This window comes from Crinia signifera, chromosome 4 (genome assembly GCF_055691185.1).
Source record: "Crinia signifera chromosome 4, ASM5569118v1, whole genome shotgun sequence".
Lineage (NCBI taxonomy): Eukaryota > Metazoa > Chordata > Amphibia > Anura > Myobatrachidae > Crinia > Crinia signifera.
Window position 1 is genome coordinate 213,302,725 of NC_139220.1, and position 18,826 is coordinate 213,321,550.

Here is an 18,826-nt window from a genome sequence, read left to right on the forward strand (position 1 = left end):
TCATGTTTCTAACCCATCTTATAACATGGATGTTGGGAGCTCATTGGTACTTTATCTCTCCTCATTAAATCTCTCTCCAAGGCTTAGTAGATATAGCCCTTAATAATTGAAAGTATTGTAAATCTTCATGTTTTCTACAAGCATTATTCCAACTTTGGGTGAGGAAATGGAATTTTGGACCCCTCTACCCATAACTATATATAAATGATATCAATTTATTTTCAATACTGTATTTATATATAATTTTGAAACAAATAAACAAATGAATAAATAAATAAGTAAACAAATAAATAAAATAAAAAATAAATGCTTTGCGAGATATTTTAAAAAATTGTTTCTTTTATGATAACATAATAATCCTGTTTTATAGGCTACTTTTGCTTTTTTTTTAATACCTCCAAAATTTGTGAGCACCAACAATTTAGGTGCAGGTGATGAAATAGAGGCTACAGTAAGTGATTTGTTTTTTAGGTAAGTAAAGAGGAGACAAGACAGGGCTCTAAGCAAATATGTTCCTCTGATTCTGAGACAATGGTATTTCACTTATGCACAGTTATATCTTTGTACAACATCGCCCTCCTGTGTTTAAAAAAAAAGTATAAGTGAAAATCTTTGTAATGGGCATACTGTAATACAGACAATTCTTTAATGAAATAAAAGTCTCTAACAACCAGCAATACATAAGGTCACATGATAGTTTCTTATAACGGTGATGTTAATAAAAAAAGACTAAATAACAAAACCTTAATTCTGCAACTCATCAACAACACAATGAGCTATTATACTACTATAGTACAGTATATGGTATTATCAATAAAATTCAGCTCACCTCCACTTGCAAACCTCAGCACTCAGCTCTTCTTGTAAACCACAGCATCGATATAGTACAGTCAGTCACACTGATTGAATTGTGTATGTGACATCCTCAAGGAAGTTTCTGACTTGGTAAATACAGTGGCACATGGGTTGGGCTTCAAACGTATTTGAATAATATCCTTTATTCTAATCACTTGTGATAGACATAGAGTTTGGTATGTTGATTATTTCATGTAATCTATTACCGTCTGACATCCTTTTTGCTCGAAGTGTGGTATAAAAAACCAACACATAGTATGTTTAGGTCATTAGACACTTGAGATTCCATCTCAGCTCTTCTGAATACATCAGCCTTGACACACACATTAACACAAGGCACAGGATCCGTACTTTCAAGGTCAGTTTGTACGCTCCTTTACCAGACACAAATAGTTTATATTTTTTATCATTTATTTCTAGTGCTTATTAATTTGTCTTTTTTTCAGTTTTATGCTGATATTTTCTTAATTAAGTTTGTTTATGTTAATAATCTGACATTTTGTGTGTGTGTATATATATATATATATATATATATATATATACATAGATACATACATTCAGGTATATGCACACACAATTTAAGTGATTCAACTCTATGTAATTTCGTGTCTGAATTTCACTTTCTTTTACATTGGCTATTTCCCATTGCCTTTTTTTTACTTCTTAGCTTAGAAGTAAGTTTATCTATAGTTTCAAAAATAAAAAAAATCATACATCACAACTTCAAACATCCAGAGGAGCATAGATAGGGCAGTATGGATATAAGAGTTCATCTGGAACATACAGCAGTGACAAGAATCTTAAATACAACACTAATACCAAGTAGACATACGTAATGGGGCATAACAATAACACAGTATTTTATTATTTTTTTATTATTTTGTCACAAATATTATAAAATATAATAACGGTACTTGTGAGTTATCCGGGCGTCCGATTTTTAAATCGGGTCGGATCGGGACATCGCATCGCATCGCATGCGACCATCGGATGCGATGCGATGCGATGCGATGCGATGACCCGATTTTTCCATAGGAATCAATGTTAAAATGGACTGAGTCCATTTTAACATGGAATTCAATGGGAAAAAGGGGTCCTTTTCATACCCCTACTATCCAAGTGGGCATGGAGTTGGATATAAACCTGTGGCGAGCGTAGCGAGCCACCGAGCCCGAAGCGTGGCGAGCGTAGCGAGCCCCGCGAGGGGACACGGAATACCGTCCCCTCGCGGGGCTCGCTTCGCTCGCCACGCTTCGGGCTCGGTGGCTCGCTACGCTCGCCACAGGTTTATATCCAACTCCATGCCCACTTGGATAGTAGGGGTATGAAAAGGACCCCTTTTTCCATAGGAATCATTTTAACATTGATTCCTATGGAAAAATCGGGTCATCGCATCCGATGGTCGCATGCGATGCGATGCGATGCGATGCGATATCGCATCGCATCTGATTGTATGCCTTAACTTAAGGCATACAATCAAAAAATCGGACGCCCGGATAACTCACAAGTACCATAATAACTATTACATTATTATTATTGTTTGTATTAAATATTATAAAGGAGATAATAATATCAGTCAACAATCATGTATTACAATGAGCTGTATTACAGTGTGTGTATTATCAGCAATTACAGGAAGTATGATTCATGATACATCAGCAATCACAATTTATGGATTTCCAGATACAGGGATTTTTTGGCCAGATACATGGATTTTACAATCTATCTGACTTGCCCACACATTACAGATTTATTTCAGTGATCGGCAGATTTTTCCATCTAAAGATTGCATCTTCATATCTGGAAATTGCCCAATCGATTGTCATTTCAGCTGTTCATAATGTAAATAGATGAAGAAGACGAATTGGGAATGCCCACACATATAAAAAAGATCTGCAGATAATACCAGATTATTAAACATGTTTAAAAACCTGATTAAGCAATCGATTGGCGATTTTGATTGGGATTGCCAAAAGGGGGAGCCCACACATCTAAAATTAATTGTGGCAATCATCTCCATATCTGAAAATTGTCACAATTAATTGCTGATGTATGGGGCCCTTAATAAGAAGCACATCCTGTAGCACTGAGTAATGAGCTGTCTTCTCACAGTACATTGTGTTTAGTAATACCTTTGTTTGCTCTTACAGCAAATTATATTACAATATTTCTGTGTTAGCATATGGTTGTTTCATGACCGCATAGTTCTTACAGTAGTATATAAATTATTTCTACTTTAACAAGGAAAATAAGCAATGTTTTAGCATACCCCAAACATATTCAGGTATGGAAGAGGGACTTGGTGCGCTCGTCAGAGGTGCACACCTGAAATGGTGGCATGAAATTGCAGTCAATGGGGAAATGGTCTCACGGCATGCCCCCCTTTTCTGTGATTGAGTGCTCTCCTGATTTACCCCCACCCCCGTACACTCACACATCAGACAGTTCAGCTTATAAGTAGGATGGAAAGTCCCTGAAAAGTGGAACTATCCTGCCAAAAGCTTGATGGTTGTTGGTATCATATGTGATCAGGGACTGATAGCTATGGGCTAAGGTGCACACATGCCCATTCCTGTTCCTCAAAATGATGTGAGTGTTGCATTCTATATACAAAATAAGGATTATTTTGTAAAATGTGTCCTCATCGGGAAATCTACTTATTAATTATTAATATATGACCCCAAAATTAATATTTCTTATCCCTACATAATATGGTGGCTAGTAATGTTTTTCAGAGCTGTTTTTTCAGGGTTTTGCTGAACTGGAAAATGCAAAAACCCTTTACGATTTACATTGGTATAGTATAGTATACAAGTGAACGTGTACCGTTTCTCCCACACACAAGTCCCACTCTGTATTATCTAGATTTTGGGAGGAATAAATATGTGTGTACTGTTGATGATTGGTGTTTAACGTGTATAGATAAAAAACAATATATTTTAAAAAATAATGAATAAAAAATGTGTACCTCCCAAAAATTAAACCAGCATCAGTGCTCATTGATTACCCGGAATGATTACCTCTAATATGCGGGGCAAATTGAGTGCTGTCCCCATGCAAAATCCACAACTTAGTTTTAGACGAGGCCAGGCTGGGTTTGTCACATTATAGTATAGAGACAAAAAGTGAGAGATTTGGTGAGAAATCTCCAGTTTTTTTAAAGCGCCAATCATTTACACTTTAAAACCAGTTTGATATTGAAGTGTAAATGATTGCCGCTTTAAAAAAACTGGAGATTTCTTACCAAATCTCTCACTTTCTGATTCCCTCATCCTATTAAATTTCACCCATACTGTATGTTTCAGCTACTGTATTTTACTACTACTAATATACTGTAGTAGGAAAAAGCCCCAGCCTGTTTAGCATGGGCCTAAAAATCCCTAGGAAACCATCCCCATGCTGATTGTATCTGGGACTCATTCCAAGACCCCATTCCAATATGAGTTGGAGCATGTGTCAAAATGAAAAAAAGAAACATTTATTTACTTGGAGGGAACCACAAGTACTAACTAGAAATGGCTGCAGGGAAGCTGGTACTTGCAGACCCCCAAGCACCAGTATGTCTGTCATTCAGTAAAAATAATGGTTATGATTGGACTAGAGGTTCTACAAGTGCCAGTATAAACAAGCAATTGATGTCTGCCAATGATTGCTGGGACTTGTAGTTCCATGCTAAACACTTAGTAAATAGGCTTAGTAAATATTAATAGACCGCCTTTTGCTTGGTGTTGGTGTCCATGTGAAAACTGAAAGTGTAAATGATGGCATCAGCTCTACTTTCCAAACATCAGCTAAATGGGGATAAAAGTATTGAAGTGCCAGAGGGCGCCACAAATACCTGAAAGAATAGGGGCCAGACCATTGGTTAATATGGCTGTCTCTTTTGCGTCAAGTGGAGGCTTATATAGGTGCATCCTAATGATGATCATAGGGACGGTGAGTGGATAAAAACCCCTGTATCAGTACCACTTGTCAAATATGCAGGGGTGTAACCAGAACGTTGTGGCTTCCTTGCCAAAATATTGAGGGGCCCCTGTCCCAATGCTTTTTGAGAGACATCTCTCTGCTGCAGCTATTCATTGTATGCCCCATATTAGTTCCCTAGTTTATGTTCTGAACCATAGTAGTGCTCTAGTTAATATTACTGTATGTCCACACAGTATCTCTAATTCACATTATGACATACAGTGCCCCCGGTTCATATTATGCCACATTACAGTGCCCCTTGTTCATACTGTGCCACTTTAGAGTGCCCTCCAGTTCATAATATAATGCTTTATTACAGTGCATTTGTTCATACTATGCCACACTGTTGTCAGAACTATCTGTTCTAGTGAGAAAGGGATGTTCTGCTTTCCTGTGAGCAGTGCCTGCGTGATTCAGCTGTGGCTTTGTGCTAAGGTTCAAATTACAGTTGGAAGTAGATCAGACCTTAGGTGCCCTGCCTTTGAGAAAAAATACATGGTGATCTAATGTGTCCAACTATGTTGGTGAAATCTCAAGTTTCCATATACAGTACTACACATTGGGCGGTATTCAATGAGAATACCTGCGAGGTGCAGCGAATCCTTTTTAGGATTCGCTGCACATTCGCCACGTTCCGGAGCCGGCGGGCTCCGGTATTCAACGTGTCAGGGGCTCGCTGCCCCTGACTGGCGAATATGAGCTCCTGCGGCGATTGCCGCAGGGAGCCTGAGGACGGTGCCAGGCAGAGAGATGGTAGTCTCTCTGCCTGCCCCAGAACTTTGTGGGGGGTAGGTGGGCTCCCCGGGTGCCAGGCAGCACAGGCTGCCCCCCGGGGTGCCAGCAGGGGAGCGTATATTCACTATACCCGATCGTAACGATCGGGTGCAGTGAATATATGAATATGTAATGAGCGGCTCGGCTACGGCGCCCCCTGCTGGCTGCTGTGTAAAAAAAAAAATATATATATATATATATATATTTTTTAAAATTAAATATATATTCATGTGCTTACAGCACATGAATAAAAATAGCATGCCCCTCCTCAGAATAAAATTCCTGATTTTTTTACACCAAATGTAAAAAACAAAACACTTTATTTTAAAAGTTCACATTCCACTTCACCATAAAAAGATAGCGATTGCTACTCGGTGAATCATGGTGAAAAAAACCTTGAAATGTATTCGCCATGTGGTCATTGAATAGGGTGATTCACCGTTTTAGTCAGAAATTCGCCAAACAGCACAAATTCGCCATAAAAACATGGCGAATCAGGCTCATTGAATACCGCTCATTATATATAGATAGATAGATAGATAGATATACAAGTGATAATATGAAGAGTGATAAACACCAGCCAATCAGCTCTTAACTGTCATGTCACAGACTGGGCTTGAAAAATGACAGTTATGACCTGGTTGGTTGGCAGTTTATCAATCTACAGTATCTTTATCACTTGTCAAGACATAGTACATTTTACCTTAAAAGTGTAATGTCAAACAATTCAGGCTGGTTTATTGATCAGGCCAGATTGCTTAGAAGACAAATCTAGTAAATGGATATGCAGCTTTATAACATGAGTCCTTGTATCCCTCAGCCTCTGGTCCCCATAGAAATCCCACCCCTTGTACTTGGGATAGTTACGCCCATGCATATATTAATGAGGGTCGAGGTGATGATGTGTCTATCATCCCTTAAGTCCTATTTATTGCTACGCTTTACAATCACCTTATCAAAACAAAGATATAAATGTATCATTTGAAATATGATGTAACGCTGCCATATTTGTGTAAACCTACTTTACGTTTCAGTATACTGTACATTATTGTAGATTATGAGAGTGCAAACACTACTAGGGTATTTCGAGTTTTAATAGTGTCATTTTGGCACAGTAACAGGGATTTGAAATGTTTATCATAATCTGTATCAGTCTAATAAATGTATCTTGTAATTATTTATATTTTAGGTAAAATTGTTTCCTGCTGAACAAACATGACCTTCTACGATGGTGTATTCCCTTTCTACCCACACACAAGGCGGACCTGGGCCTTCTGTGTAGATTACATCATCGTTATAATAGTCTTCCTAGTTTTTGCTCTTGCTTTTATTCTTATCATTCCTGGAATTAGAGGCAGAGTGGTGAGTTAGCTATAAATCACATATGTCAACATTTGTTTCTTGGCTCAATGCATTATTCTATATATGAGTACTGTTTCCTGTAAGTAGAAACTTACATTAGTTATATAAGGTACAATTAAGGGAGTGTTCAAGTAAATACCTTTCAGTCATATGTTGGTATTTACTGTGTTTAGATGTGCTTTTCAGGAGTCTGTCAGACGAACTGATGCAATAATATGAACTAATGATGATCGCGACTATCGATTACTGGATGAGAGTTGTACATGAAATGTTATATTAGAGGGGGTTTTTTTTTATTTGTTTTTGAAGTCTAATGAGGATTGCCAATGGATACATCATTTATATCAGTGAAATGTATTTGGCATATTCTAAAACTAGAAGACTATCTGTAAGTCCCTGTTTTGCTTATTCATTTATTTCATTTATTCTGTAATTGGGCACTGCAGATCCCTTGTGGCGTCATATAAGTAAGGATAATAATAATAATAATAATAATAATAATAATATATTAAACAAAAACATAAATATGTAAATAAAAAACACACAATGGCCTTTCTATTTGTCAACCATTTCTGTGTTGACCTTTTGCTTGTTTCACTTTTCCCCATGTTGCCTTGTGCATGTCGACATTTGGAATCGACACAGACACTGTCGACCTAATTACTGTTGACCCTATGATTTCTAGCCTACACTTATCACCTATACTGCTATAACTCAAATGCGAGACACTGCTTCTTATATACGACCATAGGTAATAGCCTCGTGCGGGATGCCGGCCTAAGTTGGAGTTTTTTTTTTTAAAGGCTCAATCATTTACAAGGCAACCCAATGCCAATGCCATTTGGCCGATAATGGCCAAAATATTTTGACATTATATAGAGAGTTTATTGGAAGTATTTCTCACTTCCTTAAAATGTCAATTGTCCTTGGACCCAGATAGGGTTGATTGATGGGTTACCCATAAAGTTGGCCGTGTCTCTGACGAGTAGAAATAAATAGCTGTCAAATTTCCTCAGCTTTTGTGAATTTTTGTGCTGGCCCAAATCTTTAATAAGATTGTTCCTCATTTGTATGATATAGCAAACACAGCTAGGTAAGAATAGCATAGCTGCCTACCCTCCTGCATTCTGCAGGAGACTCCCTGAAATAGCAGCAATCTCCCTCTCTCCCTCATTAGTCTAGCAATCTCCCTCATGTCACCTAGCCCACATTACACTGTTACATTTTGGGGAAAAAAGGAATGAGAGATAGATACATTTACATTGAATCATCAGCACTATTTCCCAACACTTTACCAAGTATAGTATCTCTTTGGGTGGAGCATGACACGCCCCCTCAATGGGGAGCTGTGCAAAATTCTACTACCAACTACAATCTCCCTGAAACTAGTTTTCAAAAGTAGGCAAGTATGAATAATAGGCACTGAGTATGAAAAGGACAATGATCTCAAACGGTAAAGGTCTTCCCAGGTGCAGGTTTAGGGTATAAATTACCCTTGACTAATGTATGTGTCTATATAGCTAGACAGTTTCTTCAGAAGGTACAGTACCAGCGCTCCATAGTACCATGGGCCTGAATCAGACCTGCTCGCTGGGTGCGAGGAAAGCAAGCAGGTTGCTGCTGTCCCACCGATTGTATGCCCCCTGCACTTCCCTGCCACTGTGCATGGCTGAAAACGCGTACGGGGGGGGGAAATCATTCACCATTGAATAATTTTCCCCCTTCTCGCTGCGCTAATTGAGCCAGGACTCACTCGGTGCTGCATAGGACATGGACATAAGAAGGCAGCGGATGACGTCAATCAACGGGGTGTCAATCAACCTCTGAGCTAGCCTTTGTTCACTTCCTTCAGGCAGATGGCATGGGCACACGGTGCTCATGCGCAGTCATAACGGATGGGCTGCGAATTCGCAGCCTTCTAACAGGTCTGAGTTGGCTCCATATGACATGATTAGAAAAACTTTACTTCAATAATTGTGCTGCCTGTTTTAGCAGAGGGATCCTAGGAGTTAACTATAAAATGAGAAAAGCTTTATAGATTTAAGCCACTGCCATGTTGTTTGTCCGTTGTCTACAAAGAAACCTAAATATAAGAGTGCACCTGATCTCATTACTGTTTTATGCCAATGTCAATATGCATCAAATAAAAAGAAGCAATCTTTTTTTTTTTTCCACAGAGAATATCCTGGGCATGCCGAGTACTAATAAGCCTGTTTATAGGAGCTGTAACAGTTGGTAAGCAATTCACTGGTTTCCGGGACACTAAAACCCATATCGTATAGACCTTTACTGTAATACTAGATTGTATTGTAACAGATTGGTAAATATTACCTAGCAAGTAAAAATGATTGCCTTTGCATAGTATAGAACATATGATGCATAAGGCCTTATGTTACTTACTTACTAAAGATGGATAATAGACCTAAGAGAAGCGTTTCATGGTCATAAAAAGACATGAGGCTGCACTTATATAAAGGACCTTATTCTGGTCCATTCGCATCGGCCCCCGTCGTTCACGCACGTGCAGCCACGGTGAACAAACTGTTCGCTGGGTGCACACCCCCTACATTGTGTGTGTGTGTGTGAGTGTCGGGTGGGGGGTTCGGGCCAGGGGAACTGCCCATGGGAACTCCCAGCGTTTCATGGGCATTCCCATGGGCATTCCAATGGAAATCACCGGTGACGTGGGCCGGATGTCAGCTAGCCGTCCACTTCCTTCAAAATGCCCACGCACATCTAAGGATACCCCAGAGCAACCTTAGATGTGCGTGTGCCTTCCACATCATTCGATGGTCGGAGACCATGTAACGCCATATGCACGATTGCCCTCCCCCACTGCTGTTTCCCCTCACAACCATGCAAGGGGATGTGTAACGAAGACACATGCGCTCACATGCCGCCGCTGCAGGAGAAATCTTTCAAAGGTCACCATCCATCAAATGATTTCTCCTACCTTCGCAAATAAAGGTCAGTCTCAACTGACTGTTATTTGTGGGCCATTCCCATGGCCCAGTACTGCCACCATGGCCGCTCGCAATTGGAATTTGCACATGCGCAGAAATGCACATGCATACCTCCCAACATGACCCTCTCCAGGAGGGACAAAACGCTCGGCTCCTGGGCTTCCTTCTTAATGTATGATTGCAATCACCTGTAGCGAACAAGTAACTGATGACAACATACCTCCCAACATGACCAATTCCAAGAGGGACACAATGCTCTGTTTCTGGACTTCCTCCTTAATGTATGATTTACTATCACCTGTTTTGAACCTGTTTACTATCACCTGTTTACTATCACCTGTCATTGATAAGAAAGGTATTTTACCACAGGTGATGGCAATCACTAATTAAGAGGAAAGTCCAGTAATACGTTATTCTGTCCCACCTGGAGAGGATCATGTTGGGAGATATGTGAGAAAAGCGACTTGCTGCATCACCCACCTACCCACCCCCCCGTGGAGCGACGCGGCAACCCGCGCTACATCACCCGACAAGCCCCCCAGGAACATCACGGTGACCCGTGCCGCATCACCCGGCAAGCCCCCCCCCCGGAGCGTTGTGGCGGCCCTGGTGAGCGTTGCCTTGCATGGCACTACACCCCCTTGACGTGGATCAACACAGCGGGTGAGCTCTGGGGCGCCCGCCTCCCCCAGCTCCCCCGCCTGGGGGGTTCCGGTGCCTTGCACCGGTCCTGCACAGGGTACATTATACTCTGCCTCCCACCCCTTAATCTGACTATGCCCTGGAGTGATGACATCAGCATTCAATAGTTGTAACTAATGACATCATAACTGTTTGTGTACATCTGACATAAGTTGATACAAGATATCCTAATGTCAATGCAGGATATTATTTATGTATAAGCAGTAAAAACTACTATAAATTTTATATAATTAAACTCTATTTTGTCATTTTTTTCACTAATATCTGCAGCTATGAACTTTACTAATGACTGGGAGGTTGGATCAGTTGATGCTACAACATCATACAAATCATTCAGTGATGTCACGGTGAATGCTAGCATTGGAGTACATGTTGGGTTTAATGGTGTCAATATAACTTTAAAAGGTGAGACCAGGCACATCATGGAATATTTTCACTGCACAAATATAATGTAATATTGAGGTAATATATAATTATCTTAAATAATAATGAGCTCTTTTGTGTGAAGTCATAGTGATAATCTAATTTATGATGGCTACACGACTTCTTCCTCAGTTGGCAGCACACATGAATGTCAGTGGGGGTCATGCCCCTATCAGACCGCACTTAAAAAACTGTATTTTGCCGATTTTTAACTGTTTTAAAACGGTAATCTGTGCGGTCTGAAAGGTGCAGAACCACTTTACCGTTTTACAAAAGCCGTTTTTGTAAAACGGTTAAAATGGAGGGTCCTACCCGTTTCAGACCCGGTATTTTGGCATCAAAATCGGGACTGAAACAGTATTAAGGACCAAGCCAATGAGCTGGGTCCTAAATTCAGCGCAGTGAATATTTAATGAACGCTCATTAAATATTCATAGCACTGGAGCCCCCCGCCGACCCCCCACCCGCACGGGTTAATATCCCCGCCCCGCAATGTGTTTAAACCCCCCCCCCCCCGCAATATGTTTAAGAACCCCCCCCCCCCCCCTCCTTGCAGCCGGTACCTCCCGTTGCAGATCCCGGAAGTACTGTATGGACAGATGCACTTCTAAAATAAAAGTGACTTTTGTAAAATGGCTGCCCCATAGGAAAACCAGTTTAAAAAAACTGTCTTTCGTATGGGGGCAGCCATTTTCCGAAAGTCACTTTTCTTATAAGCAGCCTCCTGCTTATAAGCAGCCTCCAGCCTCCTGGGGGGGGGGGGGCGGGGTTCGGCTGCACATTGGCATACCTCCCAACATGACTCCAGGAGGGACACAATGCTCTGCTTCTGGACTTCCCTCTTCATGTATGATTGCATTCACCTGTGGTGAAGCACCTTTCTTATTAGTAAACCTGTTGAAACAGGTGCTGGCCATCATACATGAAGAGGAAAGTCTAGGAGCAGAGCATCGTGTCCCTCCTGGAGAGGGTCATGTTGGGAGGTATGCAGGGGGGGGGGGGTGTTTGTGATGTGTGATGTTAACCCTGGGGGGGGGGGGGGGGGGCAATGTTAACCGTAGGGGGCGCTGCTGAAGACTGCACTGGCTTTGACCCTGTATTTGGAAAGTTTCCAAAAACGGGTCTGCCAGTGTCAAAAAAGCCGCACTTAAACGGTAATATACCGTTTAAGAGATGCGGTGTGAAAGGGGTTTTACCTGGCAGACCCGTTTTTGGAAACGTTTTCGAATATAGGGTCAAAGCCAGTTATGCGGTCTGAAAGCAGCATCAGTAGGTGACCGGATTTTGGAACAGTATTTCAACTGCCATAAAGTAGTAGATCTTGTAGTATTGAGCTAATTTGAATGAAAGCAATCACATTGGTTACCATATTTCAGGTAATCTGTTGTATACATATGTTGCCTTGGATGTTCTCTGTGTTTCCTAAGCACTCTATAAATGGGAAACACATGAAGCACAGATTTACATTAAAAAAAATAGTTTTTTTTCTGTTCAGAAAAAGTACACTGATTGTAGGTTAGACCAAGGGTTTTCAACTTGCCCTGAAGTACCACCAACAGGTCATGTTTTGTTGATTCCTTTACTTTTGCATAGTTGAGTTAATTATTTTGCTAATTTGCTGGTTTAGGTTGGCATAATTTGGTCTAAAGCAGGCATGTCCAACGCTGGCCCTCCAGATGTTTTGAAACTACACATCCCAGCATGCTTTGCAATAGTTTTAGCATTCTCTAATAGAAAAACTGTGGCAAAGGATGCTGGGATCTGTAGTTTCACAACATCTGGAGGGCCAACGTTGGACATGCCTTGTCTAAAGCATGTTGGTCGACAAGCATTAAATCAACACCATTAAGTCGACATGGGGAAAGGTCAACATTGGTCTAGGACGACATGGGACACGGTCGACATGGGTTTAGGTCCACAGGTCATTATGTCGACACAAGCAGTAGGTCGACATGGTCTAGGTCGACAGTCAAAAGGTTGACATGTCAACCTTTTGACTGTCGACCTAGACCATGTCGACCTAAGGCTAGTGTCAACCTAATGACCTGTCGACCTAAAGCCATGTTGACCTAGAACCATGTCAACCTTGATCCATGTCGACCTAGTACCATGTCGACCTATCCCCCCTGTCGGCCTAATGCTTGTCGACCAACATGCTGTAGATCAAATGACCGTATCCTGCTGGGTCAGCAATTATTCTATCTGCTTCCATAGACAAAAATCCTCAAAACATGACATCTAGGGTCGAGGTTGAGAACCAGTGGATTAGACAGTGTGGTGAATTTAGTACATTCATCTATACTGGAGGAGATTTTCATAATTTTTATATTTGTGTTTCCAAAAGGAAATCCCATTCATCAGATTAATGAAACAATTGACTATAATGAGCAGTTCCTTTGGAATTTTGGATCAAATTTCAATGAGTATTATGATGATGGATTGAAAACAGGGCTCCCTAACCCTATTCTGTACGTGGCAGAAAAATTCAGCCAGTATGATCCATGTGGCTTATTTGGCCAATACAGGATATCCGGTCATTATGCATCGGCCTGCATGTGGTAAGTAGCTAGTTGTTATTAGATTGTATAAAATGTCATTATTCTGTGTAGAATTTTAATATGTAGCATAAATTGAAACAGTCACAAAAGTTATTGTATTACAATTTTCAAAATGTCTGTAGTGCTAAATAAAAGTGAATGGCCCCTACACACTGGGTGGGGTGTCCTCAATAACGATGACCTTCCTTGTCTGTATATGTACAGATGATGGAGGGGGGTCACACTGGGAGTGTGCATCGTTCATTGGGCAGAGCGTACACTCTAGGCGATATATTGAATGATATTGCTCAGAAGGGCCAAAATGAGCGACATTCTTTATTATAATGCCCAGAGTATACACATTAAGGGCAACTCTAATGCAATAATGAAACGTAGCCATGACTTATAGAGTAATATCTTTATTAAATATCAGCATATCAGCATATGTTTAAGGTAGCAATAATGGAATGTAACACAATGTCATACATATATATATATATATATATATATATATTATATATATATATATATATATATATATATATATATATATATATATATATATATAATTGAAGGAGAAAAAAATTAATGTCAATACAAACATGAAAAGCTAAATACAAATGAATGAATCCCTTACCCGATTGCCTGGTCTTTTTATTGTTCTTGCTTATGAGCATGCTTCACATGATTCTTGTCTTGTCTAGTCAAAGTCAGCTATATACAGTATACATGTGCAAACCGATACCTCAAGCCTTCAATGCAAGAGTAGGTTGCATGCAGGAATATTGAAATGCATTGCCAGGCCCTATTCCCCAGTTTGAATAATGGGATCTGTCCATAATGTGGAAGGTGTAGTCAGTGACAGAGAAAGGGATATAATTAATTACCTGCCTTTATTGAGGACCATGACAGAGCCCCCCCCTACTTACCTATAAGTCTGCAAGAGTATCTCTTCCCAACACAGTACATACTGTATGCTAGGCCGCAATGGGTTCAAGTATGCGGTTCTGTCTGCAAGAAGGGGGGATGTGATCACACTGATCATGTCTCCACCTTGCTCTGTCCCTGGCTGGGGTTTGCATGGTTGTCCCCTGCCGAGCTGCCATCAGATATTGTGGGACCTAGGACTGACAAAATAGACAGGGCCCCCCAGGGCCGTATTAAGGTCTGTGGGGGGCCCTGGACAATAAAAATTGTGGGGGCCCCCTCCTATTTCCCGTCCGCCGCAGGGACCCCACCACTGATGGTCCAGACGCCGCAGGGACCCCGCCACTGACTGTGAAGCCGCAGCAGGGACCCCCTGCCCGCCACGCTCTGCCCAGACCCCAAGGACTCGCTGCCCGGACCCTGCTGCCTGCCACCCACCTACCACCCACCTGGAGTGTGGGGGCCCCTGGTGTATAGGTGTGTAGGGGCCCCGAGGCGACCGCCCCTAGTCGCCCCCTGGTTGATCCGCCCTTTTTCAAACACCTAGAATGCCTGGGAAGACCTGTGCCCGCAGCACCATTCGCACTACTCAACCTCTACATTGCTTGAAGTCAGGGGCGTAACTAGATATTCATAGGCACCATATCAAAAGTTTCTAAAGGCCCCCTATATAGCAACTGATGGTGATAAATGCATGTAAAACATTACTTAAACAGTAAAGTTGGGCCCCCTTCAGCTCAGGGGCCCATAGCAGCTGCACCCCTTGCACCTATGGTAGTTACGCCCTTGCTTGAAGTGAAATGTGAACCTTTTTATAACAAATTATACTTTAAAAACTCCAATCCTGGGCCCCCTTTCTGTCTGGGCCTGGGACAGGAGTCCCCGCAGTCACCCTCCCCTGATGACTGCCCTGCCCCCTGTACAGGTTGCCTTGTTTATTCAAGTTATAGTTTGATTAGGTCATGGGCATTACCGGGGCCCAGACAAACTCTCTTCACCCCTGGACCTAATGCCTGCATGAACTGCTCATTCACCATTTAGAAGAGGCCTCCACTCTGCTTCATTTACTGGACAACAAGTGGAAAGTGGAAGATACAGTACACTGATTTATCAATCTGAAATAATCCGTGTGGAATGTGGATGTTTAAGAAACATAGTAAACTGTAAACCTTGCATTTTGCATTACAGGGTGGCATTTTGCTCTTGGGTAATCAGCAACATTCTCTTCTCTATGCCTGTTTTCATATATGGAGCTTATATGATCCTAGTAACCGCAGCTTTCATCATTCTCTCACTCATTTCATTTGCCACTGTGAGAAATGCAGCATTGTGTAATATACAGTTTGGATCAGATTCTCTGAAAACACAATATGGAGCATCTTTCTGGCTGAGTCTGGCAACAGGTGAGTTAGATGCTATTTTTTTCTAATCATATTTCATGTGTCCGAGAGGCAGGTGCAATAGAGAAGATTCCATCAGACTTTATACCAAAAGGCAATCATAAAGCTGGCTTATAGATCACTTAAATGTAATGTAATTGTACATTAGGAATCCAGATTTATACAGCACACCATAATTAATTAACTCTAACATGCATTTTATAGATCCCATTTAACAAGTTTATTGTAACAATTCATGTACTTTGTAATAACTGTACTACCTTCTGTGGAATAACATTGTCACTTGTTTGTCATTAAGCCACTTAATGGTTTTATTATTTCATTGTCAAACCTTACCCAATACCATTCTAGAAATAATCTCACGGAGACAGTAAATTGGATCAAGGTGATTGCAGCCAAGAATTTAGTGGTCAAATTAAATTAAATTTTATGTGGCAGAAAAAGGCATTGAACCTTGGCCACAGCCTGACAAGTACTTTAAATAGTGGGGGCAGATGCCCGCACCAGAATAAACTGGATTTAGCAGTACCACCTCCCCCAATTGGCCTAGCAATGGACCCTCCACTAAATAGAGACCAGGTCCTGTACTGAGATAATGACTAACTCACCATTCTCAGAGGGAGATGCCACCAAACTACTTTTGTGCCCAAAAAGCATTACTGCCTCACAGAGCTGAGGTCATAGGTTCGATTCCCACCATGACCCTAACTGTGCAGAGTTTGTATATTCTCCCCGTACTTGCGTGGGTTACCTCCGGGTACTCCGATTTCCTCCCACAATCCAAAAATATACTGGTAGGTTAATTGGCTCCCAACAAAAATTAACCCTAGATTGAATGTGTGTGCGTGTACATGTGGTAGGGAATATAGATTGTAAGCTCCACTGGGACAGGGACTGATGTGAATGTTCAAAATATTCTCTGTAAAGCGCTGCGGAATATGTGTGCGCTATATAAGAAGCTGCTAATAAATAATAAATAAAAAGGAACACAAAATATATATCATGCATATTCCAACAAACAAAGTTATACAAACCATAGAATAGTCAGGAGGGGGACCAAAAATAGTTAATAGGGAAAATGTATGCCTAGCCAGGATTTTATATGCCTATAGAAGCCCCTCCCCACATAAGCTGATAGGATAAAATGGTACTTGTTTCCTAGCACGGTGTCTATCGCATACCGTACTTAGTGGTGTGCGATGCGTGCAATGTGATGCGATGCGATATTCCCGTTAAATTAACAGGAGTGCTTGTACAATGAAATATCGCATAGCATTGCATGCCAGCAAATGGCATGTGATGCAATGCGATGTATAATTGTACAAGCACCCTCATGGGTGCTTACAATGTTAAATGCACCCCCATTGTCAACGCCACCCCCAATATCAATGCCAACCCAGAGCGTGGCGTCCTCTGACCTTTTCATGCCCCCATTATCCGCGTCGGCGTGGAGTTGATTTTAGATAGTGTGGCGAGCACAGTGAGCCACTGAGCCCCGCAAGGGGATGCGGAATACATGTAAAGTAATCCGTGTCCCCTCGCTTTGGGCGCGGTGGCTCGCTGCGCTCGCTACACTATCTAAAATCAACTCCACGCCGATGTGGATAGTGGGGGTATGAAAAGGTCGGAGGACGCGTACCGCCGCCCCTCGCGGAGGACGCGTACCGCCGCCCCTCGCGGTCGCCACACTATGGGTTGGCGTTGATAGTGGGGGTGGCATTCACAATGGGGGTGCATTTAACATTGTAAGCACCCATCAGGGTGCTTGTACAATTTAAAATCGCATCGCATTGCATGCATCACATGCCGCTATATTGCATGTGATGCGATGCAATTGTATAAGATGCACTTCGATCAAAATCGGGGGCGCCGTGCTAGGAAACAAGTACCGATAAAATCAAGCCTCACCTATCGTCTTCAGACTTTGGATATTTGTTAGTTTGTTCAGATTCCCATGCCTATTACCTCTTGTTATTTCTTCCTTGGAGATTATTTGGAACTATTTTCACAGTGCCATCACATTTATCATTTCAGGTCTGTTGTGCTTTATGATTGGGATCACATTACTTCTTTTACACTGGTGTGTGCCTGAAAAACTGAAGCTCCTTTTTGACACCATTGAAGAAGTTGAAGATGATGATGAAGAAGACTATATAAATCAACATTGCTACACTAATGATGCATTTAACAATGTATAAGTGCAAGTCAAATTCATGGACAATGAATGAAATCATGACAATGTCATGTCAATGAGTCTTATTAGTAATTGGATTCAAAACAAAGTCTTGCTGGATGGGTGGACAACATAATAATTTCAAAATGCCTATATTAGGTATGAGGCATGTTTGATAATGGAATGCAGTTAAGATGCTGGCAATCAGGATGCCGCACCTGGAATCCTGATCGGCAGCCACAACACCGTTGCCAGAATCTCGACATTGTGGAGATGCCGAGGCCAGCATCCTGAAGCATGGGTATGCATGGTGTTGTTGTGTTAGGTCGCGTGGGGGTGGGGGTTTGGGTGTTAGTATTAGGTTTAGGCACTAGGGGAGACTTTGGGTTAGAATGTGTTTGTGGGGCTATCGTTAGACTGCAGAGTGGGAGGGCTAGACTCTAAACAAAAGGTGTTAAAGTTAGACACTAATGGGGAACCTTTAGGGATAGGAAGCAGGGAGGAGTGCTAATGGGGTGGTTGAGGATAGGCTGAGAGAGGGGATGGTTAGGATTATGCATCATGTATTGAGAGTTATGGTTAAGGTGTCAGGGGGACAGGGTAAGTACACTTTCCCTGCCCTTGATGGGATTCTGTTTAGTGGGATGCCCAGTGGCGTAGCTATAAGGCCGCAGCCCCCGCGGTGGCGGGGAGGCGCCGGGGGTCTGCGGGCGCTATTTTTTCTCCGCCAGCTCCCCACTGCTT

General features: G+C 41.7%; 2 protein-coding genes across 2 annotated transcripts in view; one reads left to right on the plus strand and one right to left on the minus strand.

The window, feature by feature from the left end:
* The window catches only part of LOC146073026 (dual oxidase 1-like), a 109,260-nt gene extending 104,476 nt beyond the window's left edge, over positions 1 to 4,784 (minus strand). Inside the window, exon 1 of the mRNA XM_083180200.1 lies at positions 4,694 to 4,784. Within this exon, the coding sequence (XP_083036326.1) occupies positions 4,694 to 4,784 (91 nt within the window). The remainder of the gene's footprint in view (positions 1 to 4,693) is intronic.
* A 2,026-nt stretch (positions 4,785 to 6,810) lies between these two features.
* Positions 6,811 to 18,107, plus strand: DUOXA2 (dual oxidase maturation factor 2). The gene is made up of 6 exons (XM_083180202.1): positions 6,811 to 6,957; positions 9,135 to 9,192; positions 10,893 to 11,027; positions 13,390 to 13,603; positions 15,698 to 15,912; positions 17,944 to 18,107. Exons 1-6 carry the CDS (start codon positions 6,811 to 6,813, stop codon positions 18,105 to 18,107), a joined length of 933 nt encoding a protein of 310 aa, XP_083036328.1.
* Positions 18,108 to 18,826: the final 719 nt, after the last annotated feature.

What these genes read in the sequence shown, in the direction of transcription:
- DUOXA2 (XM_083180202.1), top strand. Translation starts at nt 6,811, where the DNA reads ATGACCTTCTACGATGGTGTATTCCCTTTCTACCCACACACAAGGCGG. An exon ending in CTGGAATTAGAGGCAGAGTG is followed by an intron (nt 6,958 to 9,134) that starts GTGAGTTAGCTA and finishes TTTTTTCCACAG; the next exon opens with AGAATATCCTGGGCATGCCG. An exon ending in CTGGCTGAGTCTGGCAACAG is followed by an intron (nt 15,913 to 17,943) that starts GTGAGTTAGATG and finishes TTATCATTTCAG; the next exon opens with GTCTGTTGTGCTTTATGATT.